This window comes from Diaporthe batatas (assembly GCF_019321695.1).
Source record: "Diaporthe batatas strain CRI 302-4 chromosome Unknown Contig00015, whole genome shotgun sequence".
NCBI classification, from domain to species: Eukaryota; Fungi; Ascomycota; class Sordariomycetes; order Diaporthales; family Diaporthaceae; genus Diaporthe; species Diaporthe batatas.
This window is the reverse complement of record NW_025408562.1, coordinates 102,747-120,524: the sequence shown is the minus strand read 5'-3', so window position 1 is coordinate 120,524 and position 17,778 is coordinate 102,747. Positions and strand designations below refer to the sequence as shown.

General features: G+C 47.4%; 5 protein-coding genes across 5 annotated transcripts; 2 read left to right on the top strand and 3 right to left on the bottom strand.

Moving 5' to 3' along the window:
* Positions 1 to 257: 257 nt before the first annotated feature.
* Positions 258 to 1,067, bottom strand: KVR01_011271 (uncharacterized protein; the record flags this gene model as incomplete). The annotated part of the gene is made up of 1 exon (XM_044782516.1): positions 258 to 1,067. One exon carries the CDS (start codon positions 1,065 to 1,067, stop codon positions 258 to 260), a length of 810 nt encoding a protein of 269 aa, XP_044639646.1.
* A 248-nt stretch (positions 1,068 to 1,315) lies between these two features.
* Positions 1,316 to 3,075, bottom strand: KVR01_011327 (uncharacterized protein). The gene is made up of 2 exons (XM_044786105.1): positions 2,974 to 3,075; positions 1,316 to 2,581 (listed from the first exon to the last, which is right to left on the bottom strand). Exon 2 carries the CDS (start codon positions 2,518 to 2,520, stop codon positions 1,318 to 1,320), a length of 1,203 nt encoding a protein of 400 aa, XP_044639702.1. The 5' UTR covers positions 2,521 to 2,581; positions 2,974 to 3,075; the 3' UTR covers positions 1,316 to 1,317.
* Positions 3,076 to 6,165: 3,090 nt separating this feature from the next.
* KVR01_011332 (uncharacterized protein) lies at positions 6,166 to 7,402 on the top strand (the record flags this gene model as incomplete). The annotated part of the gene is made up of 4 exons (XM_044792981.1): positions 6,166 to 6,245; positions 6,408 to 6,546; positions 6,624 to 6,708; positions 6,777 to 7,402. 4 exons carry the CDS (start codon positions 6,166 to 6,168, stop codon positions 7,400 to 7,402), a joined length of 930 nt encoding a protein of 309 aa, XP_044639707.1.
* A 693-nt stretch (positions 7,403 to 8,095) lies between these two features.
* Positions 8,096 to 10,406, bottom strand: KVR01_011276 (uncharacterized protein). The gene is made up of 2 exons (XM_044794534.1): positions 8,820 to 10,406; positions 8,096 to 8,759 (listed from the first exon to the last, which is right to left on the bottom strand). Exons 1-2 carry the CDS (start codon positions 9,267 to 9,269, stop codon positions 8,211 to 8,213), a joined length of 999 nt encoding a protein of 332 aa, XP_044639651.1. The 5' UTR covers positions 9,270 to 10,406; the 3' UTR covers positions 8,096 to 8,210.
* Positions 10,407 to 15,643: 5,237 nt separating this feature from the next.
* Positions 15,644 to 17,374, top strand: KVR01_011406 (uncharacterized protein; the record flags this gene model as incomplete). Its single annotated transcript, XM_044782838.1, has 3 exons — positions 15,644 to 15,883; positions 15,948 to 16,050; positions 16,113 to 17,374. 3 exons carry the CDS (start codon positions 15,644 to 15,646, stop codon positions 17,372 to 17,374), a joined length of 1,605 nt encoding a protein of 534 aa, XP_044639781.1.
* Between the last annotated feature and the right edge of the window lie 404 nt (positions 17,375 to 17,778).

Sequence of the window (17,778 nt, the reverse complement as noted above, 5' to 3'; positions counted from 1 at the left end):
TTCCAAAGCGGACGGCAAGAAGGCTGTGGTGGGAGAAGACGGTTGTCTTTGTTTACCTCGGGAGCAACACGTTCAGCTTTCTAATGCGACATCCTGCAGTCGCTGCAGTAACGACCCGGGTGTGCTGTTTGGTATCCTAGATAACAGGAAGCCGCACGCCGGCGGATAACAGCCACATGGGGCATTCGGGGCATCTTTAGCTCTCGAAATGGCGAAGGCACACATGGCCAACCCAAGAAAGTTCAACCCACGCTTTTTCAAAGTGCATCAGTTCGCAGTCGGTCCGCAAAGAACTTCATCATGGGCAAGACCTCCTCCTGGCTGGAAGGCATGGTGCTGTCCCGCTTGTTCCACTTGACATCCTCCACGTTGGCAAACTCCTTCCTGAGCAGTTCGACTGCATCTTCGTCCACGGTGTCGCATGACTTTCCGCGGCAAATCAGGACCGGCGTCTCTGATTTTGGCCTTGCACTCAGCGTCGGAATCATGGACGGCGGCAGGTCTCCTCCAATAGACACGACGCCCTTGAATGCCTTGCCCGTCTCAACCGGTTTGCCGTCCTTATCCTCCTTGACCTCCTCAACCTGAGGGCCCTCCCGGATCTTGGAGGCCAGACCCAATGCCAGTGATCCACCCTGCCCGTAGCCGAAGAAGAGGATGTCAGACAGCTCCCATCCACACTTCTCCATCAGAGTCTCCCTGATGAGCCTGTTGATGACAAGATCTGCAGCCTTGGTGAACCCAGGGTCAGCATCCAATCCTCCCGAGCTTCCGATGTTCAGGTCGTCTCCCCAGTGGAAGTTCATGGTGGGGCCACTGTCTGGCGGCAGCCCGAGCAAGGCTGGCGGCAGCGGGCTGGTGCCCCGTACCGAGATGCCCAGGACGCCGGGAAGGTTGATGCTCTCTGCGAAACCCGCAAAGGGGGCCTCTGAATCGCCGAGCCCGTGGAACAAGATGAGTATGGCGGTGGTGGACTCTGGCGGGGAGGGGAAATGCAGGCCAACGGTCAGGGCCGGTTCCAAGGACTTGAAGTCCTCGGCCTTGGGGATTCGAATGCTTGGCGTCATGCTGTGCAGTCGTCGAGCCAGGAACGGACGGACTGTTTGGTTTACAGTGGTTGTGTCTGCCTGGTTACACGCATTACTGAAAGCTGGGTCTGCCGTGCTACTTGCGTCACTCTGAGTGGGACTTGAAGCCTAACCCTGATGCCTACACTGCTCTGTCCCAAGATTTGAGCTGCTGCACATCCGAAGCGAGTTGTTCAAGATTCCAAGTTTCAGCAGCAACTATTGATGAAGGGACTGGAAAGCTCGAGTCTTAACGATCATTAAATCTTATATTCATGTGGGCACCTTCCAATCTATCTACTATTCTATCCTCGACCTGTCTCTGGGCCTCTTGCATTTCTTCATGCACAAAATCTTCCAGCTCTTTGCGAGCCATGTACGTCTGATCCTCAACCTCGGAATAGACTGTGGAACCGACCTCATGCCTGAGATCGTACAACTGCTTTTCAAGATCATCCGAGTGTTCCAGCAGACGCTCCTCGACACGATCGAGGATCCGCCTCTCTATTTCCGGCATTACCTCGCTGAGTAGCTCCTTTTTCAATTCGTCTTTGAGCTCGGCTTTCAAGTCGGCCCTGAGCTCGCTCATCAGCTCTGCCTTCAATTCTGCCCTGAAGACGTCCTTCAGAGCCCGAGCGAAAGCCTTCTTGTCTTCAATGACCTTGCTGTCGTCTTGTCGAGACTCAGTAGCACTGGCTCCTGAACTGGCCCTTCTCCGCTTCTTCCCCGTTGGAGCATCCGCCACGAAAGGCGGACCCGGTCCAATGTCTGAATAAGGGGGCGGCGATGCTCCGTTGCCGGCAGGCCCTGGGGTTTGGAGGCGGTCAAGTTCAACAATTTGCCCGCCTTTACCGCCGTACAGACTGGCTGTGTCAGCAGCGTGCTTGTTGCTGGCGAGCCTGGCATCTGTAGATGCAGCGTCGGCCGTCGTGCCAACGGTCTCATTCCCTAGCGACCCGGCATCGCACAATGCCATCAGTCGTCCCCTGGAAACGGTCCGTGCGGGCAGGCAGGCATAAACGGAGAAGGCGGTGGCCGGGGCGAGACCCCAGAGACCGTCGAGTGGATCATCCGATTGATGCCCCTTCGATTTGAGGTCGTAATCCGGTGGAAGAACTAACGTGCCCGGTCGGTTCAACCTGAAATGCCAACAGACGGTGTTCGCTCCAAGTCTCCTGCTCATACCCTCGTCGACATTGTTCTCGTCTTCCAGAATAACCGTGTCAACTCTCTCGGGTGCGATGTGGAGCCAGGCAGCCGTTGTCCTTTTAGGTCTGCCACCAGTCGCTTTGAACGTCACGGTGGCCCGTAGCTTGAAGAATGCAGTTTTGGTCGAGGGATCGTGATAGATGTGGAAACGAAGGGCATCGAGGCTCCGGCGAGCTCCGGAGGGGTGGGTCCAAGATGCAATGGCTGGCTGAGCCGTCACATCAATAAGGTCCGAGGAACTCATGGCGGACTATCACAGCTTGGCCGCTGGTGTGCCAGATTACGAACTGGATGGCAGGCGAGGCCTAGAAATGGTCAGTTGGAGGACATTCATAAGCGCACAAACCGCGAGAGAACTCTGGCCCCTGTATGGAATCATCCGTTACGATGAAGGACAGGATTCCCGCCCGCCCAGGCTTCTGGTCGGCAGAGCAGCCCCGACTCCTTTTTGAAGAGATCCGAATCGACCACGACGACAATAGGAGAGCCGGACAGACGAGGGCACCGTTCCCGCAAGTCTCGCCCAGCACTAGCCCGACAGCAGCAGTACGAGCAATCACCAAGACCCTGGGTCTTCCGCTGCCCGCAGGCAGCGGGTAGAAGCCAGTGGCGTGAATGGTCTTGGGCGCGCGTCACCGGCCGCTGTCGACGCTCAGCACTGAGCAGAACCTGCGCGGTCACCCGCCGGTGCGAGTACCTTTGAACTGGGAGCGCTCATGTGCGACGTTTTCCCATAGTGATGTTGTGTGGAAGAAAAGAGATGCAGTAAGAGCGTCCCGACCGCGTTGGCGGACACGTCGTGAATGAGCGGGCTGGTCGTCGGAAAACAGGGAGGTTGGGAGAGCTTAGCGTTGAAGCCTTGGCGGATCACGTGAGCATCTGCGATGTGGTTGGCTCGCTTCTGACATGGGTTCCCCACCTAGACGGCAGCCAAAACACCTGCAGCACGAGATGCCATGTCCACCTGGGCAGTACATGCCACGGAAATAAAGCATTACATGACCATTTTATCCAAAAATTCAGCAGACATTTCATTTCCATAGGTGCAGGTCTTCGATGTCAGGCCCTGTGGCGTTGGTATGGATGCCTCGGTGCTTGCTTACAACGGATACTACGTACGACGCAACAATGAGGCCCTCGTCTCTCTCTTCTTATGTAGATTCTTGACTGCGTGTTTCCAAGAGCCTGTCCCCTTTCTTTCTATTGCAATAGCCCTTTCCCTCGTCGATCATCGTCATGTCCCAGTGACCAAAGCATTATTTCTTCACAGCAACCGGGATCCCGCCCGAAGGACCCATCAAGCTGGGTAACATCATGTCATTTCCGAGTCTGGCTGATGCCAGACTTCATTATAGTGTCCTTCTGGCTGTCCCATAACAGTCTTTATGGTGTGTTGTCTGGCCACCCAGATATCTCTATTGGGGGTGCCAAAGTCAAGGCACCGACCGTGAGCCACGTAGAAGTGGTTCTTATCTCCATACATACAAAGCGTATGTGGCGTCTTTATACGGCAGGAAACCCTCAACTGTTTCAGATTCCGGTGTGACGAGTGCGGCGGGCATGTTGGCGTACCAAGGCCTTGTTCTAGATGAAACTAAACCCATCCTGTGCTATTGAAGGATCAAGGCGGCGCAATGTGGACACAGACCAGAGAGGGGACAGCCAAACGTCTGGTTTTGACGGGATACATGGAGGGGGGTTGTCTTTACGACGGTGACACGCAAAATGGCGGAGGGGTTCGTTGCATCGTTGGAAGGTGTGGGGATCCATGGGTGGGCATTGAACCGGCCTGTGGATTGTCCACCGATATGAGCCCCAGCCACTGGACCAAGGACAGATCATCAACCGCTCTACCTCACTGGACGCCTTGGGATCAAGAAAACGAGACCTCTGCGTGTCTTATCGGTCATCAGCATCCCCTGTGAGACTGCACAGCGCCATGAGTTGGTACCTGGCATCTCAGGAGAGGGACACCCTTCTCACGAGTTTGACGGTGAACAAACGGGATCTGCACTGGCTTAACCAGCCCAAGAGATATGTAGGTGGCTATTCTTCCGTGATACGAGTTTTAATCCGTTTATCCAAACGCCCGCAGCCGTCCACACTTGGGCTGCTGCTGTTGTGTGGTCTGGGGTGTCAGGCTTTTACAAGCCACTGTGTCCGGGGTCCTTAAATGCAGAGTACACCACAGGCTGGAAGCTGGCCAGGTCCTTACTGTATTCTCTTTCCACTGTTATTGGCACTGTATTTCTTCAGACGCTGGGTCTTGAGCGTTTACCACTGTATGAAGGCGCCACGTACATTTTACATGTATGGGGATTGAAAACGAAACCACTTGGCCAGGTCCTGGTCTCTCCCCAATTGAATGGAAAATGACAGTCCTGTGGGTCTGTTTGGTTCTTGATGGTTCTGTCCAAAGCTTGGAAGCCTTCTGTGGCAAATGGGATATCTCATCGCATGTCTCCCGTCCAGTCTCTGGGTTGGTCTGTCATCCGCCCCATATCTCTAGTACTGTATCTCTGGTGTTGCTTCTCTCGACCTGGTCAGTATGACATGGACTCAGAATCAATGACTGCTGTTTTAGGAAACGTTTTACCAGGGGGGATTCCTCTGAACAAGATGCCTAGATACTGAAGTATGGAACTTTATTTGAGGTCTCACATTGCAAAAAGGCCTTTGGTAAAACAAAATGTCTGTTGTTCCTCAATGCACTTGCCATTGTGCCAATGAAATTCATGGTTAACATCTAGTTCAAACTGGAGAAGCAAAGGGCCATGTTCTCGAACCTAATTCCTCCACAAACAGCAAGGCCGGCATGAGTAGGCAACTATAATTTGTGGATCAACACCCAGCAGTCAGTTATATAAACAGAATTCTGCGTATCACTAATCCTTTACAGCATTAGGAAGCACTGATCAACACAGACCCATTGGCATGAACATATGAACGAAGCCATTCACGATGAAATAGCTACCTTTTCCCAGAAAAACAAAGAAGCGCCGTCTTTTGATGGCTACAGCTTGCAACTGAGCATGCTTGGAATTTCAAGGGTTCAGGGGCCTGGCTTGCTCACATCCAAGTGACTCGGATGTAGCAGCGCTGTAGGCTATATGGCGGCCTTAGCCCCCGTCAGTTAAGAACAACCTCGGAAGGACGTGGGTACCTACCTGGTACTGTAACGAGAAAGGGGGGTGATCCATAGACACCCTGGGCCATAGACACCTTAGGGGCTATGTTCATGCTGAGGGCTAGGCTCCTCTAGAGTTATAGATTCAATGTATAGAAGTTATGCAACTATCCTTTCAAGTGTGTGGTTTACCCGGAAAAGGAATCTCTTTTGAAGCTATTCTGGACCTCTTCCTGAAGTCTTGTAGGTCTGTTGTCTGATCTGGAGTCTGGCTGAGGTCTTGCTACCTCTTCGTGACTGCTAGTATCTTTTCGTAACTGCCTTATTGTAATAGCTTCTTCCCTAAGTACCTAGGTATGTACTTCTCCCTAAGACTCATTATGTGATTTCTATGTCTAAGGGGAAGGCTCCCCCTTTAAGGAAGGGTCAAACTCTGGGATTCCCTAGCCCAGTGGGGCTACCATAGGTATGGGCAGGTACGCCCCGATACGATAGGTACGATAGGTAATAACATTAGATCCTGTGAAGAGTGGGCAATCAAAATGAACCATCAGAATTGTAAACAACAGCACCAAGGAAGATCAGGCTTACAAACAGGAAGACTCGCTTCTGGTTGTACCAGCCACTGCTACATTCACTGATCTACATTAGTCCCCCTCTTCCAAAATCTTTTCTGCGAACCCATTTCCAATAATTCTCAACTTCTCACCACCTCCTCCCCCTCCCTAACATTCCAATTCTGTGTATTCGGAACACGGAAACATGGCACTCGTTCTGGTTTCCCAAGAGCAGCGGAAGCGCCTTTCAGCGGAACAGTTCAACCAGATCCAGCGCAACTACTGGTCAGTCATCCCAAACACCCACCATCAACACCCATTCTTCAACAAACTGCCTGTGCGCCCAGGAGTATAACCTGAGCTCCATCACACATAGGAGATGCTCCGTTCCGTTTCTCCCCAACCAATGCTTTGTACGGATGTTCTGACGGCATTCTTAACTCTAAGGCTATTGAATACTCCCGCTGGACGCAGCGGAGGCGACTGTGTTGTCACCTATGAGGGCCAAAACGCACGCCTTTATCGAGACATCATCTGTGAACGCAGCAGCTTCTTCCGGCTTCAGCTTCCCCCCACAGTCTTCAAAGTCAGTGGCCACCCACGTCTTACTCCGGACCCAAGGTTGAGTTCAAGGCAGATTTGCTAACATTCATATCCTGACAGGAGAGCTCCTTGCATCAAGTTTCACTGGAAGGGTTCGTGAGCGCACCGTATCTTCGGATGATTATTCAGTTCATTTACCTGTCAAGTAAGCCGCCCAATATGCAGGAAAGTATCTGTCATTATGTTAGTCGCTGACAACGGACCTCACTGCAGTCCCAGAGGCAGGTTATGCCCTGGATATGTACGGGCCGATGAGCGATGCAGTCTTCTACAAGCACATGTTTGAGCTCTACCGTCAGGCCTGCTACCTCATGGTCCCTAGCCTGACGCAAGCAATCATTGCAGAGCTCAAGAAGCGACTTGAGCAGGCTGCCTCGATAGTGTTTCAAAATCAATATACAGCAGATCCTAGGTTCAAGACGGTATTCAGAAACACCATGGAGGTAGTCGTCCATGCCTACGACAACTCCAATGAACACCACGAGGTCTACAACCCACTCCGCGCCTACCTATTCCGCTGGGTCGAGCTTTGCTATCCTGTCCTTTCCCGCGAAGGCGACGACTTTTACGAATACCTGGGTCACGCACCCATGCTGGCCGTCACGATCCTCAAAACGAACCACAACATCCGCAACTCCAATTTCATTCTTCCAGGCCCTGGGGTCCGTTGCGGGTTCTGCGATGTCCGCCTCGGAAGTGATTATGCTTCGAAGGATGTGATTGGGAAGTCTAAATTCGGACTCTTTGCGGATGCAAGGGGAGGTGTCAGATACATCTGCAGCGGCAGTGGCTGCCTCCGCCAGCTCAGCGTTAGTATGTTTCGTGGTGGCAGACCCTAATTGTCCCTGTGGATACTCCTACGTCCTTCTGCCTGGGAAACCAGTGGATGTTTATAAGTTTCCTCTTCCTCATAGCTCTCTTGGAGGCTTTTTCGACAGCAACTTCATTGACAAGAAGTCTCCGGTGCGGCCGATGAGGAGCTCATGGAGGCTTCTCGTGAGAGGAGGCGGCTCGCATCCAGCAGCAGCTCACCGAGGACCAGAACGCTGTCACCAGTTAGTGGCAGCTTCTCGTGGATAGTATGCAGACAGGCATGAAGATGATGGACGAGGAGAAGGACCGCCGTTCCAGTTGGGAGTAGCCAATGCTCATCTCGATGCACCGTCGTCAAGGTCAGCTCTCTATCTCGCAATGGTAGTAGACGGAGCCTCTCATCACAGCGACTTGCGTTTATTGGTTATGGGCTACCTTTATCAGTCTGAACAAGCCTAGCGCGATATAATGAGAACATTGGTCACTAGACAGTGCAGATTGGACCCACCTGCTACCTAGATATTAGACTTCAATGTCCGTAGGAGCGTTGCCAGCCTGACGTCCCAAGGAAGGACTTCAACAACCTTGAGCGGTACTACAGTCTAAGCTTGACTTGCTATGGACCCTGATGTGCTTCACCTCAAAGGCATGTCCTCCAGGGCTCACGGCATACATGAAGCGGGACAACACAGTCATTCTCTAATCCATGACTGACTCTGTTACATCTTGAAAATAGGTTATATAAATCGATGATATGAATTATGATATGCAATAGGGAGACCCAAGACCTTATGCCCTCGGTCTAGCCTCCCGACCCAATGCCAGAATATACTCTCAAGGGCCAGAATATCCCTTCAAGGAAGCGCACTCCTGCCCATTAAACTCAATAAAAGGGGTATCAACAAGAACTCCAAAAACCTCGCCCAGCCCCTCGCCAAAGTCCTCCATCGGCTCCAGGTTCGAGAAGACGGTGCCTTTTACCGGCACCGGCGCCCACTGGCCCTGGCTGATGGTCGTGTTGAACAGCCGCACCATCTTGTCGCACTGGGTGCCGTTGGCGAAGATGGGCTGGTTCGTGAGGTTCTGGTAGACCTCGATGGGGTACGGGCTGGCCTCGCCCTGGCCCAGCGCCGAGAACTCCAGCATGACGTACTTGTCCGAGCCGTCGGTCGCCTGGCCCTTGAAGTAGGTCGAGCCGTCCGGCATGCGCCCGTAGGCCTCGCAGCCCGGCTCGAACTTGGTCGGGTGCACGGTGGTGCCGTAGTCCCGGGAGCCGTTGATGGCGATCTGGTTGTCGTCGCTGATCATCTGGGCGGGCGCCATTGTGAATGACGAGTAGCCGTCGCCGAGTAAATCTATGAATGGGAATGACCAGCCGAAGCGCTGTTTATATACATGTCAGAACAGCGCTCTTGTTCTCCGAGTCACGAGAACTTGGCTCACCTGGAAGTCTTGTACGTTGATGCCGAGGGCGGCTAGCTGGATGTCGTGGTCCAACGCGGCTGTCACAAATGCGGGATACATGCCGGCTGGGAAATCAGGCATTAATGCCCTATAGGCGCCCTCGAGGATGGCGTGCTGTGGCGGTATGATCCTCCTTGCAGTGTCGAGGGGTATTGGCACTATTGCCATGGTGGTGTTCAAGGTCCCCGTGGGTGCATCTGGGTATTGTTGAGCGATTGGATTTGGTTGGCTGCTGGTTGTGCATGTGTCTTGTGCACTTATGCTCAACAGCGCTGACGACAGCACGAGCGTCGCCAGGGCGGTGATGTGGAAGACCTTGATACCGGGCATCTTGGACCAGAGTGTGCGATTTGGATGAGCCCATGTGTATAGGGCTGGGGGCACCCAGGGTAATTGGACGTGGAGGAAAGGTGATGGACGGGTGAGCATGGCTTTTTAAACGACCATATCATCTTATTTCTCCCGCGCTACCGAAGGGCAGAAAAAGATTGGGTCGGCAGTCAAGGAAACTCCGGAGGATGTAAGCACATGAGGGTTGCGCAGAAGGCAACCTACTCGGGCCGTGCTGTCATGTTGTTTATGAAACAAAAAGCCAGCAAAACAAAATCGGCGGCTTGGCTCCCGGAAGTCGAGTACCGGATGAGCAGCGTCCCACGGCCAAGGGTTCAGTCGCCAGTCTGTCAAGTGGGACGGAAGAGCAGAATGGGGAAAGGAATGGTGTGGGATTCCAAACATGCTAGGCCGTGCAGATCTAGTCATAAAAGGAGGCTCCGAACAGACGGGAAGAGTGGTTTCCGAGCAGAATGCTGAAGCGCTGCTCAACGGGCGGTCCGGCCATTGGCTGAAACGTCCCTGACAGGAGCCCAAACATCGCCGCCCAGGCCCCGCGCTTCCGTCGGGAAAGGCAGAGGATGGCCCCTCGTGGAACAAAGGAAGAGTAAACAGAACGGCTTCTGCCCCTTCCGAGGGGAGAGAGGAGGGAGGAGGATGGGCGGGCTCGGGCTTGCAGGAGTGCCAGCCGCCATCTGACTGCAGACTGTTCACATCTGACTAGTCTACTCAAGTACAGTACTTGCATTGTTCCCTCTCCTCTCGGAAGAAGGGGGGCGGTCAGCTAGGCCGGCCATATGGCGCGGAAGCCATGCTTGCCGGCACGAGTACGCGCGACCACATCCACCTAGCCTGCCTGCAATAGACGAGAGCCGGAAGAGCTAGTAGTAAGTAGTGTAGGTTGGGTTGGGTTGAATCACGGACAGGATGTCCAACCAGAAGGGAGAGACTCTCAAGACTCTGCACACTGCAGCAGAACTGGTGACGTGATGATAGTTCGCGGATGATACGTCACTCGGTCTCATGGTGCACCGCAGCCCAGCTTCCCGAGTCAACGAATCGACCACTGTTGCGTTGCAGCACCGAAGTCGACTCGAAGGGCTTCCGTGTTGGGGAATGTGCGGGACCCGTGGCCCCCCGTGGCCGGCCTGGTGGGGGGCGGCCGGAACGTGAGTGATCCGGCCTCGCGGACGGGGAACATTGAAACTTTGATTTCCCAACCCCCTTGCAAACGCGGATTAGGGTTAGTTCAGCTAGGCATCATTTTCAAAGAGAACGGAAATTCGCGCACCCAAAATTGAAAGGCGCGCACCCAAATATAACTAAGTGGTGCCCACATATATATATAAATTTATTTTAATTAGGGCCCATTATAGTAATTAGTAAGGTTATTATATACAACTAGTATTTGGCATTATTTCCTTGCTAACCAATAAAAAAGAGGTTAAAAATTATATAAATTATATATATTAAGGCCTAAATAGGTGGTATTTTAAGTATAATTTATACTTAATTATATATATATTTAAATTTTAAGTTGCATATTTTTATTATTACCGGCAAGGTTATTTATAGTTAAATTTACTTATAGTAACTAGTTAATAGTCCTTTATACCCTTATATACTACTTTTTAGCTATTAGTAGAGTGCTTAAAGATATATTTAAAAAAGTAAATTATTACTTTAATTAATGGTTTGCTTGCCTTATAAGCCTTACTGCTAGCTATTAGTTTTACCAAATAGTTCCTTACTAGGTATTATTATTATAAATATTCTCTTTATTTAAGGATTATAAGGTTAAGTTATTTTACTTTTAAGCTAAATTTATTTGTTAAAAAAAGGCCGTTATTGCCCTTATTTTATTTTTTACTTTACTTTTTAAATTAGTAGTTATTAATTTAATTTGCTTGCTTATTATAGCTATTATTTGGCTTATATTTTATTTAAAAATACCTGCCTTATTGGTTATAAATATGGCCATTTTATAAAGGCGTTTTTTAATTAATTTAACCTGCTTTAACAAGTAAATTATAAGTAAAGGGTTATTAATTAATAAGTTATAATTAAGCTAAAAGAATTTATATATATTAGCCTTTTTAAAGGGCTGCCTAGTTTTTTTTTTATTAGTAATTTAATTAGTATAAATTAAGCTATATTATATAAATATAGGGTAAATATAGGTTAATTATAAATAATTGCCTTATATAACCTTACCTTTAAGTATTTATATAGCCTTTTTTTTAATATTTAAAAGAAGATTTAGAATTACTTATAAAACCTATATTAAAAGGCTTTCTAGCTACTTTTATTTATTAAACTTTTAAAAAAAGAATATTTTTTAATATGCTTTTTTTAATTTAAAGTTATAAGTAATATTTTTTAAAGCCTTATAAATAGTTTTAGCAAGATAAAAAGTATTTTTTATTTTATAGCCCAAATAGACTTTAAGCTTTTAATATATATTTTCTATTAAAAATATTATATATAAGCTAAAATTAAAAACTTTATAAATTTTATAGGCCGCCTATTTAATTATAATTTTTTTTTTTATTTATATAATAAATTTTTAAATATTAAATTATTACTTATTAATTTAAAAACTTTTTTTATAAATAGTACTAAGTTAAATTAAAGACTTAGTAATTAATTAAATATTTTATAAACTTAAATAAATTAAATAGGGCCTAACAAATATAAAGGATTTTATTTAGGACCCTTAATAGAATAGTTATTTTACTTTTTATTAAAATATTAAATAAGGCTATATTTAAATTTTTAACCTTTAAATCCTTTTATTATTAGCTTTTTTTTTTATACTTTATAAGTCTAGTACTTTTACTATTTTTTAATATTAAAAATAATATTTATATTAATATAAAAATATAAAGTTAATAGCAAATATAAAAATATATGCTTAATAATATTAATTAAAATAATATTATAATTAATAATAATAACCTTTAAATTTATAGCTTTATATTTTATTAGTAGTAATTTAATTTATTTTAAAAGTTACTAAAAGCTTGGTTTCTTTTTATTATTAATAACGCCTTAAAATAAGGGCAAGTTCTTTTTTATATATATTATAGCTATACCTTAAAAGTATAGCATTTTTTATTATTAGTTATATAAATATAATTAAAAAAATATTAAATAAAATATTATTTTAAATTTATATAATTTATTGCCTTTTATACTAAAAATATTAGTAATACTTTTTTTCTTATTTTAAATATAATAATATTAATAGTTTTGCTTTTTAAGCTAATTTAATATTATTTATATTAATATATAAATGCCTTATTTCTTTTTCCTTTATTTTACTAGTTAAAACTTTATTATATTAGATTTTAATATAATTATGGGATATTTTTATTAAAATATAAATTTAAGTTTTTTTGGCTTTATTATAAAAGGGTTATAAGTAGTTTAAAAAAGAAATTTATATTAATTTATAATTAATTTAATCTAGCCTTGCTCTACCTTAGCTACTACTTGGAGCCTATAATAGGCATACTTTCCTTTTTAAATTATAAGCTTCTACTTATTTATTATGGCCTTAATTATATAAGCAACTTTTTATTAAAGGTAATTAGTTTTAATTATAATAATATTATAGGTAGTTAAGGCTAAAAGTTATTATATATTATAATTATAAGCTAAAATTCTTTAATTTATTTTAAAACTATAAAAGACTATTAGCTAGCTAGCTAATTTTATAGCTTTATTTAATTTAACTTTAAATTTCTTATAAATATTATATTTATTATTAAAAAGCTTTAAAAATATAAAGAAATTAAAAAGTGCTAAAAGGTAGTAGTTAATAATAGTAATACTATAATTCTAGTTATAATAATTAACCTACTAATATAGCTTAAGCCTAAAATAGTTTAGTACTTATATTATTAGCTATAACGTTTAAAAAATAATATTTAAGTAAATATAATAAAAATTTAATTTTTAATTAATAATTCTTACTATTTAAATAGTTAATTTAACTTATAGTTGGGTGGTAATTAATAAGTATAATTAAGTAGGAAAAAAAGATTTTACTAGGCATATTAGGCGAAATATAAAAAGTACTACTTAAGTGGTCCAACAAGTGAAATAAAGTCTTCTAATTGGCTGCAGCCCTGCTTAGTTATATCTAGGTGCGCGCCTTCCAATTTTGGGTGCGCGAATTTCCATTCTCTTTTTAATGGCCAACCTAAAGACGACAGATATGCGTGCCGACTTACTTACACACAGCAACCTACAATATAGCATAGCACTTACTAAGGGTTGCACATTGGGGAATATGTTACCATGTTGTATTTCGGAGTTGATGTGTCTCGCACCAGCATTAAGGTCCGGTTGGCACCCCAAAGGTTTCCCGTCACAAAATCAAAATAAGTACTACGCACAGTCCTTGCCAGGGTCATAGTTAGATCAGCTCTATCGAATCATCCACTTGGTGCGTCACTCATCCTTCTGTGGGAGGAAATAGCCAGGTAAAAACTGGAGCCTTTTCGCGGATCACCGCCGTCCCGGGATGACTGACGAGGCCTGACCAATTAGCCCAATGTTTCAGCACCTTGGGGTCGTGATAATTAATCACATGCATCCTATATGCGGGGCGTAGGATCCATTCGCTCGGGACTATCAGGTAGGCAACGTTGGGAAAAAGAATATCAAGTCCTATTGGTCACTCCAAGGTTCCGGACTGGACACCGCACCACAGGGCACACTAGCTACAAAGAATTCAAGCCGCATCGGGATTAAATTAGCCCTCACGTACCACAAGAGCGGACATGTGTCAATGGAACGAGCTGTTCTATGAGCAGTAGCTGCAAATCTGGAAAATTCCAGACGTCTTGCTCTTTCTGCTATGGTACCTAGGTGGTACACCTCCAACGTGGTGGTTTCAGCCTTGGTGTCGAGCGAGGTTGCATGCTTCGGGATACAGTTGTTTTATACTCATGGCGACGGTCTTAAAAGCGATGTATTTGCCTTGAAACTCTCCATCCTACGCTACAAGGTCAGTCGTTCGTGTTTCCTAGCAGCTGTAAGCAGAAGGAAGAGACCCCGTATCAAGAAGCTGGGATTTCTGACTTTATCCCAGCAGCAGACGGTCCAAACTTGTGTGACGGTCAAAAGTTCCTATCAAACTTTCCCCCGCGCTATCTCTTGACTATTTCCACGTTTTCATGGGGCTTTTTTATTAAAGTAATACTGTCAATATTGTACCGTTATCAAGTTTTCAATGGCTATAAAATGCGGTTGTCTTGAACAGTTATCGACCACTGAGCAACATGCCGAACATCCCAGGGCCTTGCTCTCGAACAACTGCTGATCAAGCCGATCACTTGCACAAAACGCTGGATAGAACGATAGGATGAACAGTGGTTATCGGAATGAATCCGTGCTGGGTTCTTCAGACTTCAAGCCGGTTGTGGAGACACAGACTCGGCTTGCACGCGCCTCCCTTGTTCTAGCTCGTCTCATCTGCCATCGGTTGAAAAGCAGACCATGGAAGATTTTGCAACCCGGCATCTACTTATCGCAAGTGATTCAGACTAATGACCTACCTCAGCTTGAAATAACTTTATTCGAGACGTCTTTGAGCGCGGGAGTGGATGATAGAACAGTCCTGGAGGATCTTTTTATGTGTGTGTTATCAATCTTCACTCGTCCATGGTTCAATCCGCCTGTCCACCAAATCACATTTTTTTCGATTGTCATTTTCAATGAGTACACTTGATTTTCTCTATTAGAGATAAGTATACTCATAGTATATGCGACGGAACAAATTTCAGGTCAGAGGAATTCTTGTGAGCATGAACACTGTTCAATATTTTCGCAAAAGTCTGGTTCGATTTCATGGATCAGAAAGGAAAGTTGACGCCGTTATAGAACCAGTACTTTGGCAGTCTAAATAGTCGTAGACCACCAATCTCGCTTTAATTCTCGGATTGCAAATAATCCCGCGACTTGTGTGCATTGGTATATTCGTCAGCCTGCCTCCATGCCAACCATACAAATTGGATTCCGTTCACCCGGGACGTGAGCAAAAAATGTCGGCACCACTCGGCTGCAAATAGCATGCGATTCATGGCCCCTGTAAAGCATTGGGTGTGCCCAAAAGGCTGTTTCGCCAGCTAAAGCAGCGATAAGAGCGTTCCTGTGCAACAAGCTGGAATCAATATGGAATCATAACCCACTTTCCAATCGCGTTACTGGACGCTATCACCGTCTTGCGTGATCCGTGGAACAGAAGTCGCAATCACAATTTCTTTCGGATTCAGAAGAGATGAAGAATTTCCCGGGTGCTCTGGGCAGAGATCAGCCGCAATGCGATCTCAAGGGAACAATGATTTTGACTCATAAGCCCAGTGTGGCGCATTTGCGTGGGATAGGACGTTCGTGAACTGCAGCGCTCGTCGTGGAACCGTGCAGTTGCGACTCTAATTATCGTGAGTGTCCAGACATCCGCCATGGGTAACGACCAAAATGTCCAAGCCACAAAGGAGCAGCCCTCCTCCGTGCCTTCGGACAAAGTCTCCATCAGGCAGGCCAAGGTCGTCTCGGAGAGGGGAGCTGATGAGACATTGCAACTGCTTGAGGAGCACGGCGACAAGGTCGGCGAGCTGACCCCTGAGCTCGAGGGTAAGCTCAAGAGCAAGATCCGGAACCATATTCTTACGCTCGTCATCGTTATTGACCTGATGCTCTATGTATGTTCATCGATATACCACCTGCTGGAATTGAGGCACTGGACTTACACGGCTACACCCATAGATCGATAAGTCCACACTGTCCTATGCAGCCCTCCTAGGCATTTATGAGGAGACGGGAATCGACAACACCCAATACAATAATCTCAACACACTCTTCTATGCTGGTAAGATTTTCGTTGCCCAATAGAGGCCGCTTCAAATCATTGACACGTACTCCACCCCCCAGGTTACATGGTCGCCCAGATTCCAGGACACTACCTGATGCAAAAACTCCCGCTCGGCCGCTTCGTCACTATTTCCGTGTTTCTGTGGTCGGTAGTGGTCTTCCTCCACTGCACAGCCAAGAGCTATGGCGGCCTGATCCCGCTGCGATTCTTCCTGGGATTCTTCGAGTCCTGCCTGGTCCCAGCAATGGAGGTAACGATGGGCATGTTCTTCACGCCCGCCGAAGCCGTGCGCTACCAACCACTCTTCTTCACCTCGTGCCTGGCATCCCCCATCCCAGCAGGGTTCATTGCCTACGGGCTGCTGCACATACAGTCCCAGGACGTGCTGCCGTGGAAGTTCTTCATGATCATCACCGGCGGGATCACGCTGCTCATCGCGGTGTATACCTTCTTCTTCTACCCAGACAACCCGGCCAGGGCGAGCTTCCTCACCATCGACGAGCGCGTCCACGCCATCCGGCGCATCCACGCGGCGACCAAGTCGTCCATCGAGCAGAAGACGGTCAAGCGCTCCCAGATCAGCGAGACCCTCCGCGATCCAGTCTCCTGGCTCTTCGTCGTGACCGCCCTGGCCAACCAGCTGTCCAACAACCTCGCGTACCAGCAGAACCTGCTCTTCCTGGCCATCGGCGTCGACACGCTGGGGTCCACGCTCGTGTCCGCGGCGGGCGGCGCCTTCGCCGTGGTCTGCGCCGTCTGCGCCTTCCTCCTCCTCCGCTTCCTCCCGGGCCGCACCGCGCTCTGGGGTGCCTTCTGGTCCATGTTTTCCGTCGCTGGCGGCATCGGCATGGTGGCGATACGCTGGACCGAGCGGCTGCCGCTGCTCGCGTGCATGCTGCTCGCGGGGTCGACCTTTGGGATCACGTATATCATCGCGCTCGGGTGGAACACTGCGACGGCGGGCGGGTATACCAAAAAGCTAACGCGGAATGTCATGTGGATGGTCGGTTATAGCGTGGCGAATTTGGTGAGCCCCCAGATATGGGTTGAAAAGGATGGGCCGCGATACTACGGTGCTTGGATCACTCAGATTGTGGTAAGCTGGGTTGGAGCTCCATTGTGCATGTTCGCGATTCACCTTATCCTGTCGCGGAGGAACAAGGAGCGACGGAGTTGGATTTCAGAACAGGAGGCCTTGGGATACCGGCCAGTGGGCATGGTCCAGGTCGAAAGGGATGGGGCCACAGTGGAGGTTGAGGTAGACGTCTCCCTGTTGGACCTCACGGACTTGGAGAACAAATACTTCCTGTATCAACTGTGACATTCGTGGGGACACTGACCGGGGGGGGCAATGTCTCCTTGTAGTTGATTGCACTCCCAATGAGAGCATAGATAGAAAGCGATTTCCAGCTTCTTAATGCAAGGCTAGTCAATTTCAAACTGTCTGCTTGATTGTATTTGTAAGGGTATCATGTCTCGAAGCTCATCAAGCAAACTGGCCTCGATCGCGGTCTCTCACAACCTGCAGGTCGCTGAAGATCAAGCGTGCAGGGTCCCACGCTTGCGGGCCTGGCCACCGAGGATCAGAGACATTGTCGAAATATCGACGAGGGATGCGGTATCAATGTTGCCCTACGACAGTTTGATCGGCCGGACAATCCTCGCTCATGCGGTCTCTTTGCACCGGAAGGGTCATTCTTGGCAGGACAGATGGACGGCCTGTCT